This window comes from Staurois parvus, unplaced genomic scaffold, assembly GCF_062004578.1.
Source record: "Staurois parvus isolate SC_StPar_1 unplaced genomic scaffold, SC_StPar_1.0 ptg001333l, whole genome shotgun sequence".
Taxonomy (NCBI): Eukaryota; Metazoa; Chordata; class Amphibia; order Anura; family Ranidae; genus Staurois; species Staurois parvus.
The window spans coordinates 84,575-100,000 of record NW_028319129.1 but is presented as its reverse complement, the minus strand read 5'-3'; the positions used below and the strand labels follow the sequence as shown (position 1 = coordinate 100,000).

The following is a 15,426-nucleotide window of genomic DNA, read 5'->3' as shown; positions in this document are numbered from 1 at the left end:
TATATGAGATAGACTCATTACATGCAAAGCAAGATAGTTCAAGCCGTGATTTGTCATAATTGTGATGATTATGGCTTACAGCTCATGAAAACCCCAAATCCACAATCACAGAAAATTAGAATATTACATGAAATCAATAAAACAAGGATTGTACGTAGAACAATATCAAACCTCTGAAAAGTATAAGCATGCATATGTACTCAGTACTTGGTTTGGGCCCCTTTTGCAACAATTACTGCGTGGCATGGAAGCTATCAGCCTGTGGCACTGCTGAGGTATTAGGGAAGACCAGGATGCTTCAATAGCGGCCTTCAGCTCTTCTGCATTGTTCGGTCTCATGTCTCTCATCTTTCTCTTGGTAATGCCCCATAGATTCTCTATGGGGTTCAGGTCAGACGAGTTTGCTGGCCAATCAAGCACAGTAATCCCACGGTCATTGAACCAGGTTTTGGTGCTTTTGGCAGTGTGGGCAGGTGCCAAGTCCTGCTGGAAAATGAAGTCAGCATCCCCATAAAACTCGTCTGCGGAAGGAAGCATGAAGTGCTCCAAAATCTCCTGGTAGACAGCTGCGTTGACCTTGGACTTAATAAAGCACATGGCTCCCCAAATCAACACAGACTGTGGAAACTTCACACTGGACTTCAAGCATCTTGCAGTGTGTGCCTCTCCATTCTTCCTCCATACTCTGGGTTCTTGGTTTCCAAATGAGATGCAAAAGTTGCTCTCATCAGAAAAGAGGACTTTGGACCACTGAGCACTTTTCTTTAGCCCAGGTAAGCTGCTTCTGACATTGTTTGTTGTTCAGGAGTGGCTTGACAAGAGGAATACGACATTTGAAGCCCATGTCCAGGATCCGTCTGTGTGTGGTGGCTCTTGATGCACTGACTCCAGCCCCAGTCCACTCCTTCTGAAAGTCCCCAACATTTTTCAATGGCCTTTTCCTAAAGATCCTCTCCAGGCTGCGGTCATCCCTGCTGCTTGTGCACATTTTTTCTTCCACCATTTTCCCTTCCACATAACTTTCTATTAATGTGCTTTGATACAGCACTTTGGGAACATCCAACTTTTTTTGCAATTACCTTTTGAGGCTTTCCCTCCTTATGGAGGGTGTCAATGATGGTTTTCTGCACAACTGTCAGGTCAGCAGTCTTTTCCATGATTGGGATTCCTACTGAACCAGAGTGAGAGACCATTTAAAGGCTCAGGAACCCTTTGCAGGTGTTATGGCTTAATTAGCTGATTAGATTGGGACACTTTGAGCCGAGAATATTGCACCTTTTCACAATATTCTAATTTTCTGAGATTGTGGATTTGGGGTTTTCATGAGCTGTAAGCCATAATCATCACAATTATGACAAATCACGGCTTGAACTATCTTGCTTTGCATGTAATGAGTCTATCTCATATATTACTTTCACCTTTTAAGTTGCATTACTGAAATAAATGAACTTTTGCACGATATTCTAATTTTTTGAGTTTCACATGTATATACATTAAATCTAAACAGATGACTGACGCTATCAGAATTTTTAGGCAACATATTCTGATGGGGGAGGTAGGCCAACCTGAAGTTCTTGGCTGAACATAGATTTCAGCTCCTGCTACAGGTGCTGTAAATATTTCCAGGTAGTCTGTGAAATTTAATTATCTTAGTATGTTCTAGGTCTGCACCAAGGTCTCTTTCTCAGAAGATGAATATGCACCAGATCCAATGACAACCTGGGTAATATGTCCAACCACCTCAACCTGTTTCTCTTCATTCAAGGAATTACAGTTCTATTCTAAGGTGTTCTGACCCATAAAATTTCTCAAGCTCTTTTTGCCATTGGCATGTGCAGCTTTTTTTTTTTTCCATAACATTAGGATCAAAAAGGCAATACAAGTCAAAAGTACAGCACAGAGGGGATATCACAAGGATCACAATGATCAAGGCAGGTAGAAAGGCACAATCTTTTAGGCGATACAATTTGTCCAAAAACACACTCAGTGCATAATGTGATGAGAGAATGCAGACTGCAAGGGATTACATCCAAACTAGAGGAAAGGCTATTCTGAATCACAGTTTGATTGTAGGGGTCTGCGTGAGGGCATGGGTGTCTATCTGATCAAGAATGGGAGATGGAGCGTAACACAAAACCAGGTAAATCTACATGAGGGGATTGCGGATCGGGATCTATAGTAGCCGTTTATCAAGTCAAGCGGTACGTATCTTGTTTTCAAAAGTGATGTGTGTGCCTATCAGTACCATCTGAAGAAAATTAAGAGAATGTGTATGGGAGGATGCTAGTGATGGTATGACTTGTGAGGAATGAAGAAAAATAGAGAAAAATAGGAAATTAGCAAAAAGAGGGAGAGGGGGGAAGAATTACATGCAGGAGGTAACTAGGGGAGGGGTAGGGGTGGAAAAAGGGGGTAAAGATAAGGGGGGGGAGAGGGGGAGGGGATAAGGAGAGGGAGTGAGGGAAGGGTGAGGAGAAAAAAAAAAAGGGGGGGGGGGGGCAGAGCATAGGGAACAACCCAAGGGGTTCAAGACTGGGAGTGCAGCTTTTTTAACCCGCAGACTAGAAGAGTTAAAAATTGGGTCTTTAATTGAGTGCTAAAAATGCACAATATACTCTCTATATATAATAATTAGGGTAATCCCAAATTTGTGCCACTCTGCAGAAATAATAATCAAAACAGTCTGATAGATATGCCTGAACAGTACAGGCATTACTGCTGTACATAATTATTGGGTCCCAAAGAACATTTGTGGTATGAAATTGAAAACTGAATCAGTGTGAACAGACATACTCAGCATATCATAAGTCAATTAACACAGATTAAAACTTGACTTTTTTTTTAGTGTTTGATAGAGTGGAGATGGATTAGGACACTTGTAAATGTTTATTGCTGTCTGTGCCCCTTATGGAGATGCATGCTCTCTATTTGTCCTGTTTACCCTTGTCATTGAAAGTGAAAATAAAAGAAAACTCCACATTTTGGGGAGGGGAAATCCAAAGGGGACACTAGTTCTGGGGGTCCCCAAGGAATTCCCTTAATTTGCACTGATTTTCACTCATTTCCTCTTATGGGACAGGAAGTGAAGAGAAATCTCTGCAATTGGACACAGGTGAAGGAAAGTTTTTTTTTTTACAGGGGTTATAACCCTCCCTTACTCAATCCAAAATGAAAAAAAAAAGTTTTGCCTATAGTTCTAGGCTTATTTCTTAAAGGGGTTCTTTATGTTAAAGAAAATGTAAACCCAACATTTCATATACAGTGCCTAAAAAAGTATTCATACCCCTTGAAATTTTCCACATTTTGTCATGTTACAACTAAACACGTAAATGTATTTTATTGGAATTTTATGTGATAGACCAACACAAAGTGGCACATAATTGTGAAGTGGAAGGAAAATGAGAAATGGTTTTCAAAATGTTTCACAAATAAATATCTGAAAAGTGTGGGGTGCATTTGTATTCAGCTCCCCTGAGTCAATACTTTGTAGAACCACCTTTCTCTGCAATTACAGCTGCAAGTCATTTTGGGGATGTCTCTACCAGCTTTGCACATCTAGAGAGTGAAATTTTGCCCATTCTTGTTTGCAAATAGCTTCAGTTCTGTCAGATTCGATAGAGAGCGTCTGTGAACAGCAATTTTCAAGTCTTGCCACAGATTCTCAATTGGATATAGGTCTGGACTTTAACTGGGCCATTTCAACACATGAATATGCTTTGATCTAAATAATTCTATTGCTGGAAGGTGAACCTCCTCCCCAGTCTCAAGTCTTTTGCAGACTCTAACAGGTTTTCTTCTAAGATTGCCCTATATTTGACTCCATCCATCTTCCCTTCAACTCTGACCAGCTTCCCTGTCCCTGCTGAAGAAAAGCACCCCCACAACATGATGCTGCCACCACCATATTTCACGGTGGGGATGGTGTTTTCAGGGTGATGTGCAGTGTTGGTTTTCCACCACACGTTTTACTTTACGCCAAAAAGTTCAAGTTTGGTCTCATCTGACCAGAGCACCTTCTTCCACGTTTGCTGTGTCCCCCACATGGCTTCTCACAAACTGCAAACGGGACCTCTTATGGCTTTCTTTCAACAATGGCTTTCTTCTTGCCACTCTTCAATAAAAGAAAGATTTGTTGAGTGAACGACTCATAGTTGTCCTGTGGACAGATTCTCCTACCTGAGCTCTGGATCTCTGCAGCTCCTCAAGAGTTACCATAGGCCTCTTGGCTGCTTCTCTGATTAATGCTCTCCTTGCCCGGCCTTTCATTTTATGTGGACGGCCATGTCTTGGTAGGTTCGCATTTGTGCCATACTCTTTCCATTGTTGGATGATGGATTGAACAGTGCTTCGTGAGATGTTCAAAGCTTGGGATATTTTTCTTATAACCTAACCCTACTTTAAACTTCTCCACAACTTTATGGCTGACCTGGTGTGATCTTGTGTGTTCCTTAGCCTTCATGATGCTTTTTTGTTCACTAATCTTCTCTAACAAACCTCTGTATTTATAAGGAGATTAAATTACACACAGGTGGACTCTATTTACTAATCAGGTGACTTCTGAAGGCAATTAGTTCCACTAGATTTTAGTAAGGGGTATTAGAGTAAAGGGGGCTGAATAAAAATGCACACCACACTTTTCTGATATATATTTGTAAAATGATTTGAAAACCACTCATCATTTTCCTTCCACTTCACAATTATGTGCCACTTCATGGTTGTCAATCACATAAAATCCCAATAAAATACATTTACGTTTTTTGGTTGTAATATGACAAAATGTTTTGATAATTTCAAAGGGTATGAATACTTTTTCAAAGTACTGTACCTGATATGTGTCTGCTGTACCATGTACTTGTATGAAAAAGTATCCTGTTCTCTTTGTATTGCATTGCTTCCTTTGTGAAATCCCTGGTGTTCCTGCCAGTCCCTCTGCTTTCCAATTAAAACTGACCACACTAAACAGGAGAACACATTCATAAAAGAGGCGGTACTTTATTATGCCACTAATATCTTTGATTTTAACTTCTCTGCAAGCTATATTGTACATATGGCAGCCTAGCACTACTGATGTGCATTGTTCTGTTTTATTGGAGGACAGACTGCTTAGTGGATACTTTGTGCATGGTTTCTTATGACTATAAAAGCATGCAAACTCCTATTATATTATGCTACAAAAAGAAACCACTAAAATCCAACCTCTGCCAGTACCACATTTATTGCTGATGACATTACAAAATGAATGCCCAGCATCGTCTTAACCTAGTCTGTGGTTTAGTCCAAACAATGCAAAACACGCTAAGTAGTTTACAGTTAAAGTGGTTCTAAAGGCTTAAGGTTTTTTACCTTAATGTATTCTCTGCCTTCTGTAGTCAGGATTCTCCCCAGCCCCCCTACATACTTACCTGAGCCCAATCTTGATCCAGCGATGTGGCCCAGAGCAACCGCTCTCTCTCCTCACAGGACAGAGAGGCAGCATCGGGAGTCATTGGTGCCTGCTGCTGTCAATCAAATCCTGGGACAAAAGAACAGGGGATAGGGCCGAGCCGGGCTCTCTCTGTCTACGGACACAGGCAGTGCAGCTCAGGATTGAGCACGTATAAGTGCCCCCATAGCAAGCAGCTTGCTATATAGGAAGGGACGCTCCAAAGAGGAGGAGCCAGGAGCATGGTAGGGGACCCCAGAAATGGAGGATCGGGGTTGCTATGTGCAAAACCATTGTAATGCACTGACACAGGTTTTATGTCAGCCGGTCTAATTTGTGGTGCATGACTTCAGGCCTATGCGAGGCTATGAAAACCCCCCCCCCCAAAAACAGGTTTTTAACTAATAACTTCAGAACATAAAATATAGCAATATCTTGTGACAAACTCTGGAAAGCTATTGTATCACTCAACAAATTAATATAAAGCTAGATAACAATGTAAATGTAGCATTTGTCAAAAATGAGATAGCTAGTGATAACAGTGTGAAAAATGGTTCTGGCTGATATTGAAATCTTTCTTAAACTATTCCCCTTTCTGCCTTTGTGGTTGACAAAAGAATCCTATGACACAAGTATTGCATGTATCAGTTTCTTGGAACTCCCCTAGACCATAAGCACAAAAGTGCTTCTTTTTACTCTTAGAAGATGTGGTGCCGCCTTGTTAAGATAACTCTTTGCTCATGTGTGAAAGTACTTATGCACAATTTCCCCAATGACATTTCCAGTCAATACTACAGCACCCTCATGGCTCTTTAAATTACACGGTGAGTCATGGGATGTCTGAGGCCTGAACTCATTTCTTATGCATTACAACAGATGGGAGGCTAAACAGGGCTTGTACAACAGATACCCATTTAATTTTCCTTTCTGTAATATGGATGACTATGTAAAGTCCCAACCAAGCTTTGCACTAAGATGGACCGGCTGAAAATAATGGTCCTTATAAAGCCCAGAGCTATACTAATCAATTGCTTTAGACAAAGGGTGTCAAACTGGTGGCTCTCCAGCTTTTGCGAAACTACAAGTCCCATCATGCCTCTGCCTTTTGGAGTCATGCTTGTAACTGTCAATCTTGCAATGCCTCATGGGACTTGTAGTTTGGCAACAGCTGGAGGGCTGCCAGTTTGACCCCTGTGCTTTAGACAATCTCAGGTCTATTCCTATCAGCTAGTCTTTTTCAGTACTTGGGAGCAAGAGCCTGGAGATAATATTGGGTCTGAGTCAAGCCTGCATTACCTGTCTCTCTGGTAAGGTACAGTATATGGGTTGACAGGTGCCTTACTATTCAGACCACGGAGGATGCTGACCACTTTTTGGCATAGCACAAGTTTACACATGAAAGATAGCTGAGCCTGCAGCGGCAGCAGATTCCTGGAGCACTTTAATTTGGTTTATTTAGCTTGCACCACCTGTCAATTTGGTAATGTATATGGATTGACAGAAGACACATTGGATTGTTTGCATTATATGATCACCATTTGCATACTCACTGTGTTTCAAGGGGTGTGGCGTATAAAGTCATTGTTCACATATTAGGGGAGGATGGATATAAATTATCACAGTGATTTTGTTGTTGATACACATGCACTTATAATATTTGCATTTAGGATAATGCACTAAGTTTATTTGCTTTTGAGGTACTGTGAATAGAAGAGGACGTATTGGTTTGATGTATACAAAGAAATGAAAGAACACCAAACACTGGGGGACTATATGAAGATCTTGTAGGGTGCATGGACTTCTATTGTTAAGCAACGTTTATGAACATTTTGGAACACATTTTAAACAATTTTTGAAAATTTTGGTATATTCAGGGTGGTTGTCGCTCTTTACATAGGGTGACCGATAACTGTTTACATCTATTGTTCACTTCCAGGGTGGAAGGTCTAGGGGATTTTAATTTGTACGTGGGTGTGGTTTATTATATATGGGTGCAGAGCTGGAATGGAACTTCATATATTCTTCTGTATTCACTAAAATTCTAATTAGACCTTCAGTTTGAATCAGATAAGTACATTTCGAGGGAATCCAAACAAAAAGAGTTCAATGTCTTCCAAACTGTTTTATTTCTGAATTAGCCATCGTCTGAGTAGAATGGCCTGTCCCTATGCAAGCTTGCTGCAAAGCAGGACCCTTAGGCAACTTTCACACTGAGGAGTTTTTGAAGCGTTTTTGCATTAAAAAAGCGCCTGAAAAGCTCAAGAAAAATGCTTCCCTGTGTATGTGAATGTATATCTATGTATGTTTTCACACTGAGGTGTTGCGCTTGCAGTGCGGTATAAAGACTCCTGCTTGGAGCATCTTAGGGGCATGTTTGCTGAGTTAAAAAAAAAACACCCCAGAAACGCCTCTTCCCATTGAAATCAATGGAAAATGCCTGAAAAACACCTCTGGGAAGCATTTTTGGAGCAGTTTTTAAGTCATGTGTCCTTTAAAAATGCTCAGAAAGCGCAGCAAAAAATGCCTATGTGTTTTTGCTGTGTTTTTGTGGTTGATCAGTGTGAAAGTAGCCTTATTCTCTCTAGGTAAGCATTGGACTCATTGCAGAAGTCTGGCACGCCTCTTTTGAATAAGACCAGTAGCTCTGCAATCAACAAAGCTCATGTTCTCGGCTGATTAGAGATCTTTGGCTCTGGCTCAGTAGAGGGAATGTCGGACCTGTGCATAGAGATCACTGCTTTCCCATAGACATCAAGAGACCCAAATCTGCAGCATGCTGGCAGATTACAGGCCTTTCTGCTGTGGCTGTTTTTTAAAGGAAAACAAAGATTTTGCAGACTGCATATTTGATACAGCTGGAATGTATTTAGCTATGTTAAAATGAGAGTTCAAATGGCCTTTATGTAAATGAAAACCCATCAAAATTACCACACAGAGGAGTCTAAAAGTGATATCTATTTATTTGCTTTAGATGGGAAATGCCTTAAAGTGAGTCTGTAGTTTGCCCATATTTGCCCAAAATCATAAGTTCACGTGCACGTGTGGATTCACACATGTGCGGTGCGGATTGAAGCTCCACAGCTAATTGACATAGCAGTTGTTCAGAGGTTCAGGTCAGGTTTAGATCAGGTTCAGGACAGGTTTAGATCAGGATCAGGTCAAGATTTTATCCTGTTGACAACTGATGACATGTGTGATTTAGAAATGGTTCCCATATATGTCAATAGCCTGTAATCCACACCTGAATCGGACCGCGCTGCTCAGAAATCGGATAGGAATCCACATTGAATCCGCACTGCCAGCATACAGTATAAGGTTCCCAAGGTTGATCCACAAACCTGAATTTTGTGTGGATTGATACTTAAACTGACCCAATGTCCTGTTTGATGATGCTAAATGAGCACAAGTGATGGATGGCAGACACCTAGGGATCAATGCATGTGTGTTTGAACACGTAGAGAAATCCAAAAGGAGCATTTAATATTGAAGTATTGATATTAAAAAGGAAAAAGTATCAAAGTAATAGCGGGTACACAGAGTTGCTTGCATTTAGGTAACCACTGCAGAAATCAGGTAAAGAAATATTTCTGTCCCTATATAGATGCCCGATAAGCTAGTTCTCAAGAAACAAATTCAATGACCATGGGAAGAGGAGAGATGGATCCCTGGTGTTACACCATGAGAATACTCAAAAGAATTGAGATGTTCAATGTGACTCAGATTGTTTATATTGTTTTCCAACAATGTCTCATTGGTGAAGTATAGGAGGATGATTTCAATGACAGATACTGGTCACCTAAATGGCCCATGTGGGAGGAAGCTAATATGTGTGCCCCCCATCGACCTATGAGAAAGCCTATCACAGAAAAGAGGGACGATTTAGAGGGCTGGTACAAATCTGAACGACAGGTGTTGGATAAGATTTGCCTAAAAGAGCACACTGACTCTTCAGATCACTAGGTACTCTGCAAAGTATGTGAGCATGCATGTAGGTTCATTCAGAATTCCCCTCACAATACTGTTGCCCATTAAGCAGTGTTGAAGTTTCCCAAAAAGTCACTAGGTATAAAATGCAAATTGTTTTCTATGAAATATGTTTTTTTATAATTAATTCCTAGACCAAACTGAATGTCACCAGACTAGTAAAATGAAAAACATAAAAGGTAATTTAAAAAAAAATTGCCTCAATATATAGTTATGAATGCCCCAAAATAATGCAAACTGTTGCCTCTCACGATTCACAGAGATTTAACCAATTAAGTCTTCAGCATTTTAATAAAAGGCTGCAACACTGGACCAAGTAATGGGAACACAGACAGGAACATTCTGACACAAACATTTTATCATGAATAATTCCATCAAAACAAGTTTTTATTCAGCAATACAAAGTATGCTAAGTTGAAAGAGGAGAAGAAATTAATTAAGAGGGGATGTTCTCATTTTGGTACAATTGCAATAAATTAGATTTTCCATCTCAACTTAAGGATACACTGTCTTTCAGAATAATAATGTCTGCAAAGCTTGTTCTGACAGCGTTTTATTATGCATTAAAAAGCAAAGGAAAATTTTCTTACGCTGACAAAAAGCAGTGTTAATGCAATGTAATGCGCACAGCAAAAGCACAGTCTACTTTTCAGAAGCCCACATACATAGAAGTACAAAAACACACAGTTTTTAATAAAAGCAATCTATATATTTTACAACACAAATCATCCATAGGCAATATCTATAGAACTTCAAATGGTTGGAAGTTGACTCATCATCAGTTGAGGAAGACCCTTTTGGAGACTTGTATGAAAACTGCCACTCTTTTGACACCCATACTGTATATTAGTTATATGTCAATTAAACTATTCAAATGCACCAAGAGTGATGTCACTGACCCACATCCAATCAATCTCCTAAAATTCAATATTTTAAAGTGAACTTGGATTTAGAGGAAGCCTGCATTCAGAAAGTATGAAGGCTTCCACTGCTGACCTCTCCTGAAAGTACTGGTTAATTTGCTCTTATGCTGATCCAAATGCTTTTGTCAGAGCAAGATTTTTATTGCTGGATACTGTCGGCACACAGCCTTTGGTGTGTTATGTTTATGCCTCTTCTATGATCACCTTTTTTTTTTTTAACACATAACTTTTTTTTGTTTTGATTGTCCTAACCTGTCTTAAAAACTGTAGCAGTGTGTAAAATGAATGTATACCAGACAATTATACAGAAAAAGCCACTTTTTTTTCTCTGTTTTCGATAGGCAAAGGCCTACTACTCCGAATGAGAAACCTGGCCCTTGCTTTAATAATAGCTAATTTACAACGTATATGTAGATTAGGAGTTCTGACTTCACAGGTTTTTCCTGCCGAAAAGGCATCTTCAAGATCGTAATTCAAAATGTATTGCAGCCAGGCATCTAGAATTTACAAAGAAGGTCAAGAACTGCGTTTTTTTCTTGTTCAGTTGAGGTTTTCCTTTAAACCAACCTAACTATTCCAAACTACCTGTCTAGTATAACTTCTGTGGCTTCTCAAAGCTCTTCCTAGTCATCAGTATTCCAATTTTGACTTAACTTTGGCATGGCTTAGGTTGGTTATGCAGAAATCGGGGTTAGGAGCAGGAGGGGTTTCATACCAGAGCTTCTACTTTGAGCTCAGCCCGAACAGCTGTTTTTGATAACTCGGTCTTTGTGTTTTCAGCACAAAAACATTGGCTGCTCAGCTATGCATATGTGCTGTGTGTGGGTTAAAGCCCATCCTTTTGCTGCAGCCAGCATGTGTTATGCAGGCAGTAACAGGTTAAGTAACATTATGGGGTCCATTTATAAATGTTTTCACCCAAGATTCACACAGCTTTCACCCAAGATTTACAAATGATTCTAACTGGATAAAGGTGTGAATCTTGGGTGAAAGTTGTCAAACCGTTGGGTGAAAATATTTATCAATAGACCCCTATTGTCTTTCCTCCTCAGCATTTATGAGATTGTTTTCCAGAAAAAATACAAACTAGAAGAATGTGGAGGAGTGCAATTTAGAAGCTGCAGTCTATTGTAGATACATGAATGACAAAAAAGGCAATGATAAATTAACTATGGGGCATAGCTCAAGATTCAGAGCAATTTTATGTTTGTCAGTTCAGTAAGACATTTTTTTTGCTTATTTTCATCAATGAACATATTTTAAAAGCCAGGTTGTGTATGCAGTTTACACTTAACTTGTAGAAATTATGTACAGGTTATGTTTTAAACCTTTCACCTTAAAAATTCAGCTACTTCCTAGTTTTGTATCCTTAGGCAAAATACATACTTACAGTACATGAGACGTAGAGGAAAGCAGATCACAAAAAAAATTTATTTCTAAATCACTATTGGGTTGATTTATTTAAAACACAGAAATGAAAATGAGCACAAAAGTGGAGTTTAAGCCAACTAAAGGTTTCAAAATTAACCAAATGTTAAAATTAAAGTTGTACTTGGTCAACCAACTAATGATATATTCTGGGGTTTCTGAAGCCCCATTACACAGTAAAGAAAATATCCTATCTTCATAATCTAAAGTTTTATATTTGACTTTACTGCCATTTTCCGCTATGTAATACCCAACCAAGGCAGCAGGGGGTGTGCCTGTGACCACTCTGTGACAGCCTTGTTGCCTAAGAACAGCATGGCCATGGACATGCTCCAATCCACATCATCACATTTGCAAGCATTATAGTGCCATTACTAAGGTGGTGCATGGTCACTGCATACCTTTCAGTAACAATGACCCATGATGACTGGCAATCTTGATGGGTCATCTGTATTCTGGTGAGCACTTGGAATGTGGCACTAAGTGCACTAACAGCTGAAAACAACTAACTTAGGCAGGGGTATCCAAACTTTACAAAGGGCCAGTTTACTGTCCTCTAGACTTTGGGAGGCCGGATTGTGCCTAGTATGGGGAGAAAATGTCCCAGGCACAGCATCAGTGATAGTAAATAATGCCTCAGGTATAATGTTTAGTTGCATAGTGCCTGTTGTCCATAGGATGAGGAATAGTGCCCTATCTCTGGTGTCAGTAGACAGAATAGTGGCCCATCATTGGTGTCAGTGGATGGAATAGTGCCCCATCAAGGGTGCCTGTGGATGGAATAGTGCCTCATCTCTGGTATCTGTGGATGGAATAGTGCCCCATCATTGGTGTCAGTGGATGGAATAGTGCACCATCATTGGTGTCAGTGGATGGAATAGTGCCCTATCATTGGTGTCAGTGGATGGAATAGTGCCCCATCTCTGGTATCTGTGGATGGAATAGTGCCCCATCTCTGGTATCTGTGGATGGAATAGTGCCTCATCTCTGGTATCTGTGGATGGAATAGTGCCTTATCTCTGGTGTCTGTGGATGGAATAGTGCGTCATTATTGGTGTCAGTGGATGGAATAGTGCCCCATCATGGGTATCAGGGGATGGAATAATGCCCCATCATTGGTGTTAGTGGACAGAATATTGCTTCATCTCTGATCTAAGGAATTGTAATCGACTTTACTGTCATTCTCCTCTATGTAATAGCTAAACAGGATAGCTAGGGTGTACCCCTGACCACACTGTTACAGTGTCTTTGTCGAAGAACAACATGGCTACGGACATACTCCAACACACATCATCACACCTGCATACTTGATAATGGCATTGTGAAGGTGGTGCAAGGTCACTGCATACTTTCAATAACTGCGCATGATGAAGTGCACTAACTGCTGAAAACAACTCACTCTGTGTTAACTATTGACAACTTGCTCCTGTGATGAAAACTCTGGGTAGATGAGAGGGTGAAAATGCTGTTTCTGATTACATCTGTTGCTTATTCATGCCTAATTCATGCAGTTTTCCCAAGTTCTACTTAAAGACACAGTGGCATGGAGGAGGAAAGTCTCCAAATGATCTGAGAGTCGAAAAATTATTTATTAGTTCAGTAAATAAATAGAGTCAGATTTGGCATTAACTCAAAGTTTATGCTCATTCTCTTTTCTCTTCTCCAGTTTTAACACTTGAGCTCCACTGCCCCTACCTGACCTTTTACATTTTCATCCTAGTTTATGACATCACTGAGGTAACAACTTTATAAAGCAGTAGCAGTGCGGCACTGTGTTATATTTATATCAGTAAGTAAATACTCTTTGCTTATCACTTGCTTTTGCTTCACAGGCATTGTTTGATATAGTTGTTTTAGAACAAGAAAATTATATTTTTCAGGGCTAGTAGCCTGTTTTTTTTTGGGGGGGGAGGGGTTGTACTAATACAGGGCAAAATACAGTGATACATACTACTCCAAAGCAGCCAAATAGAATTCAGCTAGATGTCTACTAGTTACTGTTGCATCATGACATACTCAACCACATTATGAAGAGAACCCTTACAGTTTTATATTATGAAGCGCACTCTTTATAATATGCTGTAGACCGTTTTTAGCTAATTACACGCCTATGTATGCTTTCCACTCAATTTATATAGACATTCAGGGAGACGTAGTAATTGCAGGTATTAGACAAACACAAGCAAAGATACTACAGGCGCAGGGAAGAAGCTTCCATATTGCAGCAAAACAATAGGTGCTACCCTTACCTTCAAGATATAAGACATCCTCTACAATAAATATGTAGAAAAAGAAAAGAATATATGTAAGAGAGAGCAAGTAAAAAAAAAACAGTTTAACATAGAGTCATTGCCCTACCGCTCAATAAGAAAATAGATCATTGTAATCAAAACAAGCCTGCACTGGGTGGTTGCAGTTACAAAAATACATCTTAAATAAAGTAGGGCAAATTGAGAGTGCTTTTTATAACAACTAGTATCGTTTAACCCTTCACTCAATGCATAATTCAAAATGGGTACAATAAAGACACATAAGTGCCTTGAAGTGCTATCATTCAAGAAACTATAAGGGGTATACATACAGAGGAACTTTCAATTATAGCACTCAAGAAATTTAAAAAAAAAATGAAACACTTAACACCAAAATAAATGTATAAAATTTTCATTTTCTGTGTTCAATCTGTGAGTAATAAAACTTTTTTGTAATGAAATGTGTGCATATATGGTTCATCAATTGCTTGGTTGTATATAAATTCTTTATATCAGTACTTATCTAAAGATCCTGATGAAACAGATATATTCCACAAAATACATTGTCCACATTTGTAAATAATAACATCTTCTGTGGTGTTTCTATATGCAGTCTAGACGTCTAAACGATCAAATTATTAACATGTATATACCATGTGTACCTGAATGTTTTTACTAAAGTAGCTTTGCATGTGTTTATATACACACACATACACAGAAACACACAAACACCATACTGTCAAAAGTATTGGGACGCCTGCCTTTACATGCACATGAACTTTAATGGCATCCCTGTCTTAGTCTGTAGGGTTCAATATTGAGTTGGCCCACCCTTTGCAGATATAACAGCTTCAACACTTCTGGGAAGGCTGTCCACAAGGTTTAGGAGTGTGTCTATGGGAATGTTTGACCATTCTTCCAGAAGCACATTTGTGAGGTCAGGCACTGATGTTGGATGAGAAGGCCTGGCTCACAGTCTCCACTCTAATTCATCCCAAAGGTGTTGAGGTCAGGACTCTGTGCAGGCCAGTGAAGTTTCTCCACTCACTCATCCATGTCTTTATGGACCTTGCTTTGTGCACTGGTGCGCAATCATGTTGTTAGAGGAAGGAGGCATTCCCAACCCCTGAAAAACTACTCCACAACATAAAATAATGGATATACGACCGCTGGGTAACAGTAAATATATAAAATCAGCCGCCAGCAGAAAAGAAGAAAATACCTGAATCCTCTAATGGAATGTACAATAATCAATAAAAATGCAGCACTTGATATTGCAAATAAAAATGACATAAATTAAAGAATGAGTAAAAGTCTTAAAGAGTGCAACGTGGCAATCGTGGTTCCTTAGATGGCTGTTAAATTATCGTGACTTCTGTGGTTCGTGAGAAGTGAGTATACAATGTACTAACCAGATAGC

The 15,426-nt window shown here is 39.6% G+C and overlaps 1 protein-coding gene across 2 annotated transcripts in view; it reads right to left on the bottom strand.

Annotated features, from left to right (window-relative positions):
- Window positions 1-15,426, bottom strand: part of ARHGEF6 (Rac/Cdc42 guanine nucleotide exchange factor 6) — a 113,253-nt gene that overhangs the window by 19,338 nt on the left and 78,489 nt on the right. Inside the window, exon 13 of one of the 2 annotated variants that reach the window (XM_089661403.1) lies at window positions 14,007-14,027. The exons of the other annotated variant lie outside the window; for it this stretch is intronic. Within the exon in view, the coding sequence (XP_089517529.1) occupies window positions 14,007-14,027 (21 nt within the window). The remainder of the gene's footprint in view (window positions 1-14,006; window positions 14,028-15,426) is intronic. 2 annotated transcript variants of the gene reach the window in all.